Below are 8879 nucleotides of genomic sequence, written 5' to 3' on the forward strand. Positions count from 1 at the left end.
TTTCACTTTTGTGGCCACTGCTTTTGAGGTCATATTTTAAAATCAGCACAGAAGGATGCCACAGAGCCTTCCCCCTGTTTTCTTCTAGGAGCTTTGTGCTTTCAGTTCTTAAATTCGGGTTTTCACTCCACTTGGTTTGATTTTTTGTCTATAGTATACAGGTCTAGTTTTGTTCTTCCTGTGAAGTTTTCCCAGCACCAGCTTTTGAAGACTCTTCTGTTTTCATTGTGTACTCTAAGAACCTTTATCAATAATCGGTTGGCCATAAATGGCTGGATTTGTTTCTGGGTCCTCTGCTCTGTTCCATTATTCTGTGCATCTATTTTTATTCAGTACCATACTACATTTTTAAAGTTACCAAGGCTTTGTATTATTGTTGAAATCAAGTGATGTGATTAGACTTCCAATTTCATTCCTTTGACCCCAGGTTGCTTTGGTGATTGTGGTTTTTTAAGAGCATTTAAATATTTTTCTATTGCATTGAAAAATATAATCTGAATTTTGATGGGGATTACATTAAACTTGCAAATCACTTTAGGCATCAGGGACATTTTAACAATATTAATTCTTCTAGTCCAATAACACGTAGCATTTCTCCATTTATTTTTCACTTCCGTGTTTTTCATCCATGTTTTATGCTTTTCAACACAGATCTTTCCCCTTTCCTAGACACCATTTTACTTATTATTTTATAGTTATTGTAATTTCTTTCTTGGTTTCTTTTCAGGCAATTCATTGCCCTTGAGCTTTCTGCACATGTCATCTGCACACAAGGATAATTTATCATTTCCCCCCAATTTTGATGGATTTTCTTTCTTTATCTTTACTTCCTTCTGGAGGTGTGTTCAGTGGTGGTGGCAAGTGTGGGTATCCATGTCTTGTTCTGGAAATGACAGGAAAAGCTTTCACCTCTTCCTGTTCAAGTATGTGTTACTTATGGTTTGTCTATATTGCCTTTCTTGCATCGAGGTAATTGCCTTCTGTATCTAATTTTGGGGGGTTTCCATCCTAATACAGGCTGAATTTCATCAAATGCATTTACCTCTATTAAAAATGGTCATGTGGTTTTTGTCTTTTAGGCTATTATTATCATTTACGTTGTAGATTTCATAGACTTCATTCCTCAGTACCTCCTCTTGCCTTTACCTCCTCCTCTCAATCCCTTTTCTCAACTCCGCTCATTTCCAAAAGAGTTCCCCTCCATTTATTTCTCTTCTCAAGCTTCCATATATGATTAAAAAACATACAACTCTTGACTTTCCAAATCTGGCATATTTCACTTATCATGATGCTCTTCAGTTCCCCTCAAGTCCCTTAAAAATGACATAACCTCATTCCTCTTTATGACTGAATAAAACTCCATTGTGCACATATCTTACATATTCTTTATCCATTCATCCATGGACAGACACCTACATGATTCCATAACTTGGTTACTGTGAATTGTTGCACTGTATTTATCACTATATATGCTGATTTTAATTGTTTTGAATTTTTTTTATTGGTTCATTTTAGTTCCAAGACGTGGTATAGCTGTGTCCAATGGTGATTCCATTCACAGTTTTTTAGGGAATCTCTGTAGTGATTTCTACAGTGGCTGTGCAAAATTTATACCTACCAACAGTGTGCAAGTGTTCCTTTTTCCTTACCTCCAAACTAGTGATTATTGTTATTTGCATTCTTAATAATTGCCGTTCTAACTGGAGTGAGATGAGGTAGTAGAGTAGTTTTTAAAAATATTTTTAGTTGTAGATGGACATGATACCTTTATTTTTATTTATTTATTTATTGCTGAGGATGGAACCAAGGGCCTCACATGTGCAAGGCAATTGCTTTACCATTGAGCTATAACCCCAGTCCAGCAGTGTGATTTTGATTTGCATTTCTCTGATGGCTAAAGGTGTTAAGCATTAGTTTTTCACATAATTTGTGGCCATTCACATTTTTTTTTGAAACATGGGGATTTGGTTCATTTGCCTATTTATTAACTGGGTTTTCTGGGGGGTTTTTTGGTGTTAAGTTTTATAAGTTCTTTATATGACCTGGATATTAATCTCCTTTAGGAACATTAACCAGCAAAGATTTTCTCTCATTCTGAAGATTCTCTCTTCACATTCTTAATTATTTCCCTTGCTATGTAAAAACTTTTTCATTTGATGCCATCCTATTCATTAATTGTTGGTATTATTTCTTTTAGGGTTCTAATGAGGAAGTCACCCCTGAACCCATATGTTGGAGCACTGAGTCTGTGTTTTCTTCTGGGAGTTGCAAAGTCTCTGGTTTAACTCCTAGATCTTCCATTCATTCTGAGTTGACTTTTGTGCAGGATGAGAGATAGGGATCCAGTTTCATTCTTCTATGTATGGATTTCCAGTTTTCCCAGCACCTTTTGATACAAGGGCTCTATTGTTTGCCTTTGTCAAGGTCAGATGACTTTATCTGCCTGGGTTAGTTTCTATCTTCTCTTCCCTTGGTCTGTGTGTCTGTTCTAAGGCCAGCACCTGGCTGCTTTTGTCATGATAGTATTGTAATATAATTTGAAGTCAGGTATTGGGATACCTCCAACATTGCTCATTTTGCTCAGAATTGCTTTGGGAATTCTGGGTCTTTCATTCTTCCTTATGAATTTTAGCACATTTTTAGACACCATCGTACAAGCATGAGCTCTGATTTCCCCCAATTCAGTCCTCAGTACTTCTCTTCCCCCCCCCCCTCATTCCTTCCTTTGTTCCCTTTCCTCTACCTATTGGTTTCTCTTTTATTTTTAATTTATTTAATAGTTCCACTTAAAATTAATGCAGTATAGATATACATAAAGGTAAAATTCAGTGAGGGAGAGGCAGGCGGGGCTGGAAAAGGGAAGAACGGGGCACAGAACTGACCAAACCATCCTGTGTGCATGTACGTCTTCTTCTGAGAAATGTCCATTCAGGTCCTTAGCCCACTTTTAAAAAAGCTGTTTGTTTTCTCGCTATTGAGTTGTTTGATTTCCGTCTATTTTCTCTGTTTATCTCTTATCTTTTTATGATCTCCAAGTATATTTTCCCATTCTGGAGATGGTGTTTTTACTCTGTGGGTTGATTCTTTTGTTCTGTGGAAATTGCTGGATGGGATGCAATCTCATTTTACTATTTTTGCTTCTGCTGTCAAAATGTTTGCTTATATAAAATAATCATTGGCCCAAATTCATCATGTAGCATTATCCTATAAATCCTTTTAGAACTTTAAAAGTTTCATAAGTCTTTCACTCATTTTGATTGGTGTAAGTGTGTATGTATAGTGTGATGTAGGATCTGATTTACCGCTTCTGATGTGGAAATCCAATATTCCTAGCACAATGACTGAAGAGATGATCTCTTACCACTGTGTGTTAATGTCAAATTGTCAAAATCAATTAACCACAAATTGAACTGTGGTTATGTTTATAGACTTATGTTTTGCACCATTATACATTTATGTTTGCATCTTTATACATTTCCATTCTTTTCTATTTCTTCATTTTATGCTCCTAATATGCTTCATTTTCTTTTTGATGATTTTTGAGGCATAGAGATTCTGATTTTGAAAGTTCCAACATAACTATTTTTTGCTTTACTGCTCATTTGTTTGATGTAGGATGTAAAAATCCATTGCAGAATCTAAGATAATGAAGACATTACTCTTGTTTTATTCTAAAAATTGTTATGATTTTAACCATTACACTAAAAGTATTGAACATTTTTGAGTTAATTTTTGTATATGTTGTGCCTTCCAATTAGGGGTCTTCTAGCCAACAAAGGCTTTCAGAAGTGGAGGAGACTTTACCCCAAGACAGGAGTCAAGGAGTTCATCACCACCAGATGTCCCTTAAGAAATGCTCAAGAGAGTTATTCAAGCTGAATGAAAGCCCACTAATGAGTAAAATAAAAACATATGGAAGTGTATAAAACTCACGAGTAAAACAGTCAAATTCAGAATATTCTAATACTATCCACAGTGGTATATAAATCACAGAGATTTTTACTATGATAGTTAAAAGACTAAACTATTAACATACTAGGAACAATAGTATGTTAAACAAATGAAATATAAAAAGACAGCCTCCATTTATGAACACATCAAATGAACCCATTATTATATATAATTATAATGCAATAATAAACCAAGACACACAGGAGCAAGCGAGAGAAAGAAAACACACTGGAGGTTAAAATGGAGCAAACTGAGCTTTATGTATTTATCAATGTGTTACAATGAACTCCACTATTATATATAACTACAATGCAATAATAAAGAAGACACAAATTGGAAAACTGGTGTATAAAAATATTCAGTATTGATAATCATCCAAGTAATGCAACAAAACCACAATGAGAAGTCATCTTACACCAGTTAGAATAGCTATTCATTATAAAGACCAAAAATAGCTGGTGTTGATGAGGACTCACTGAGCACCACTGGCAGGAATGTAAATTAGTACAGCCATTAGGGAAAACAGTATGGAGATTCATCAAAAAATTAAAAATATGATCCAAGAACATCACCAGTACAATTATATACAAATGATATAGAATCAATATGTCAAGACACATACCCAGCCCCACCAATACTCACAATATCCAAGACATGAAATCAACCGAAATGCTTATCATCAGATGATTAGAAAAAGAATATGTGGTCTATACACACAGTGGAATCCACAAAAAAGTAAAACGGAAGTTCCATAGTTTACTACAACATGGAACTTGGAGGACTTCATGTTTAGAGAAAGAGCCAAACATAGAAAGGCAAACACTGCATGAACTCACGTGTAGGTGGACTCTTAGTAAGTCTGACTTGTAGGCACAGAATGAAGTGGTGACTACTAGAAGCTGTAAGGAGGCGACTTAGGTAGCTTGGTGAAGAACATGAAATCTCTGGGAGAAAGGAGAAATAACTTTGCAAAGTCTATTGCAAATCCTGATGTAATTGTAAACCAGCGGGAAAAAAGTGGAAAGAATACATACATAATGGGGCAAGTGCTGTCAAAACGCACACCAAAAGGGGCAAGTATCCAAAATATATTCAACTCAAAAATAAAGATATGAGCTAGATAATTACAGAAGGGCAAAGGATTGAAAAGATATTTCTCCACGGAAGATCACCAGTCTCCAACAAGCATAATCAAAGATGCTCCGTGGGTCACAGAGAAATTCACATCAGAGGCGCAGTGATACTCCGCTTCTCAGCCACTAGGAGGCTATGATTGTAATTTTTTCATTATTGTCAAAAAAGAACCTTTATTAATTTTCATCAGACAGTGTTTGCTTTACAGAAGAAATTGTAATAACTACGTATAAAAAGTAATCATGTTTTGGAAATCATCATTTTTTAAAAAAATATGAGCATTGGGCTATAGATACAGCTCAGTTGGTAGAGTGCTTGCCTCACATGCATAAGGCCCTGCGTTCAATTCCCAACACCAAACACACACACACACAAATGAGCATTATCTATGTTTAATTTTAATATTAGCTATGATAATAATAATAGCAGTATTATCATTGTTATCCTATTCTTATTAGTTATATAAACACAATGATATACCCTGATAGAATCACAAAAGCACGAATATAACCCACTCCAATTCAGTGCCCCCCAATTCCCCTCCCTCCACTCCACCTCTTCAATACATTTATAGTTGTTGTTGTTGTTTTCTTTTTAGATAGTGACGTGTGGATGTTCCCAGGTCTAGGACTCGCCATGCCACATCCATGCTTGCACATACAAAAGTTGGGTCAGAATCATTCCACTGTTCTTCCCTTTCCCCATCATTTCTTCATCCTCCTCAATTGGCATCATCTCCTCTACTGATATTCCCTCTGTTTTGATGAAACTTTCTCTCCCTTTATTTTTAAGAAAAAAAATATTGGCAACCTGATGTTATAACCTGAGAGATTGTAATGAATGTAAAATATGTCAGCCACTCTTAAAAACATTTTGGTGAGTTCTCAAAAATGTGACTATGTAAATATCCCAGGATCCTGTCATCTTATTCCTAGGAATATTCTCCAAAGGATTGAAAAAAAAAAACAAATGGTTAAACAAATAAATGTGCATGCGGGCTGATAGCAGTATTATTTAAAACATCTAACAGATAAACACTACCCAAGTGTAACCAATGGGTGAATAAATGAGCAATCTCTGTGTATACATATAGTAGAATATAACTCAGCCACAAGAAGGAAAGGCTCAAATTAACTTTAACCAGTGAAACAGTCCAAAAGGAAGAAGGAGGCAATGAGGGAGAAAAGACAGAAACCAAGAAAGGAAGGAAGGAAGAAGGAAAGAAAGAAAACATCAGGAGTCAACATGGACGTATTCATATCTGAGACTTCCTCTTGGCTATCACCATGAATCAAATGGCCAAACCACGTTCAAGGTATATTCTGTTATGTCAAAAATCCAATCAATGTATGAAAACTAAGGTCACTGAAAGATTAGAATCAATCTTAATTGCACAGTCTCTCCTGCGCAGAAATGAGGTGAATGAGAGGAAATATCTCAAAGAAATGTTTGGAAGAATACATGAAGTTACATGTCTAAAAGCAACAAGCAGGGTTTTCATATGGTAACCAATTTGCCATGATGCTGGTATAATTATCATTCCATTTCCACCAAGGAAAACAAGAACACAATCAAGTTAAGGTGAACAGTATTAACATTCAAGAAGATAATTTTAAAACAGTACTTTATTTTAATAGACCCTTAATTGTGCATATTTAGGTGCTAATGTGATGGATATTGCAGAAACATTAAATCAGGGTAATTAACATATACATCACAGAAAATATCCATTATTTTTATGGCTAGAACATTGAAAACCATTAAGAGGATAATTTTTGAGGAAATCATGTCAGCCTTGACACATTAAGTGCTTTAAACATCAAGTTAGGGCTGTGAGAAGGGGTACAAACCCATAATCCCAGCTACACTAGTGGGTGATGCAGGAGGATTGCAAGTTTGAGGACTGCTACACCTTAGCAAGACCCTACCTCAAAATGAACAGTAAGAAGGGCTCAAGATGTAGCTCAGTGGTAGAAATTAGAAATATGTGGAATAGTTGTAAGCAAACTCACCAAAAAATGAACTCTTGAGGATCATGTACACAAACGAAATATTTTAAAGGAATTTCTAAAGGAGTTGTTGAAGATACACAAATAAAATATCATATACACAAAAGTCTTTCCCACTTTGGAAGGACTAGAGTGTGTGTTTTAGGGAGGATACTGAAAATCACATGATCTGACATGGGCACACAACTTCCCTTTAGTTCTGAAGATCTACGTTCAGAACTCAGTGATTCTGCAAAGACAAGAGGCTGTTCTACTGAGGAGTCTCCTCAGGGCCCCCTTCACATCCTTGTTCCTCAGGCTGTAGATGAAGGGGTTCAGCATGGGGGTGACCACAGTGTACATCACTGAGGCAACAGAGCTTGCCTGGGAATCGTGGGTCACAGAAGAACTGAGGTAAACCCCAACTCCTGTTCCATAGAACAAGGAGACCACACAGATGTGGGACACACAGGTGGAGAATGCTTTATACTTTCTCTCAATGGAGGACATCCTCATTAAGGAGGAGACAATCTGAAAGTAAGAGTAAAGGATCCCAGTCATAGGAAACACAACCAACAGGGCACCTGCCACATAGGTGAAGATATTATTGATGAGGGCATCAGAGCCGGCCACCTTGAGAAGCTGAGCCAGTTCACAGAAGAAATGTGGGATTTCAGTGCCTGTGGAGAAGGTCAGTCGTTTTGCCAGTAGAATCTGAATCAGAGCAATCCAGAACATGATGAGCCAACACATCAGAACCAGGAGGACACAGAGCCAGGGGTTCATGATGACTGTGTAGTTCAGAGGGTGGCAGATGGCCACAAAGCGGTCAAAGGCCATCACAGTCAGTAAAAAATTATCCACTCCAAGAAAAACAATATAAAAGTACACTTGAGAGAGGCATTCTCGGTAGGAGATGTCTTTCCTGTGTGCCTGGATGTTCACCAGCATCTTGGGGATGGTGGTAGAAGTGAAACAGATTTCCACAAACGACAGGTTGGAGAGGAAGAAGTACATGGGGGTGTGGAGGTGGGAGTCAGAGCTGACAGCCAGGATGATGAGCAGGTTCCCAAGCACTGTGACCAGGTACATGGACAGGAACAGTCCAAACAGGGTGGGCTGCAGGTCTGGGTCCTCTGAGAGGCCCAGGAGGAGGAAGTGGGATAGGGCTGTGTGGTTCTCTGCTTCCATATAGCTATTTTATCTTCTGAGTAAAAGAGGAGGGAGGAAAGCAACATTCAAAGACCACTCATCTAGGACCTCAGGTAGGTACCACTGTACAATATTATTCTTGGATGGACATCCTTACCCTACCCAGTTCTGCCCATGATTGTTATTGATGGAACAAGTGGTACCCCATTTCCAAGTTAAACTGTATAATTGTTCTGCTTTTACTCAATTTAGCAGAGAACACTCTTACATCATCCACTCATTCATTTTTAGCTCTACTCTTTGAATTAATCAACATAAGTAATTTTCTTCTGCAATAAGACTCATCCAAAATAAATGAGGACATTTCAGATCATTGCCTTAATTATCCCATGCTGTTCATTTGATTAGCTCCATAATACAGATTGAACATGGATTTTCAGATCCACTCTTATTATATGGCTTGAGACTTCCTAGGAATGTGAGTTGGTTCTCAGTACCTTATTTATCTTCTTTTTAAATATATGATTATCATCACTTCTTTGATTGTGGAATGCAAAAATGCCTTTTTTCATGGTACAATTTCAATGAATCAAAGTTGTGACTTATATAATTATTACTGATTATTATTACAATCCTCCTCTAGGATAAACACTT

The 8879-nt window shown here is 36.9% G+C and overlaps 1 protein-coding gene across 1 annotated transcript; it reads right to left on the reverse strand.

Moving 5' to 3' along the window:
- Positions 1-7307: 7307 nt before the first annotated feature.
- Positions 7308-8264, reverse strand: LOC124100533 (olfactory receptor 7D4-like). The gene has a single exon (XM_046456076.1). It carries the CDS (start codon positions 8262-8264, stop codon positions 7308-7310), a length of 957 nt encoding a protein of 318 aa, XP_046312032.1.
- Positions 8265-8879: the final 615 nt, after the last annotated feature.

This window comes from Marmota monax, unplaced genomic scaffold, assembly GCF_021218885.2.
Source record: "Marmota monax isolate L192 unplaced genomic scaffold, Marmota_monax_Labrador192_F-V1.1 WCK01_AAM20220418_F8-fsc00804, whole genome shotgun sequence".
In the NCBI taxonomy this organism is placed as follows: Eukaryota; Metazoa; Chordata; class Mammalia; order Rodentia; family Sciuridae; genus Marmota; species Marmota monax.

Bases quoted from the DNA above. Each gene is read 5' to 3' on its own strand.
- LOC124100533 (XM_046456076.1), bottom strand. From the start codon at position 8,264: ATGGAAGCAGAGAACCACACAGCCCTATCCCACTTCCTCCTCCTGGGC.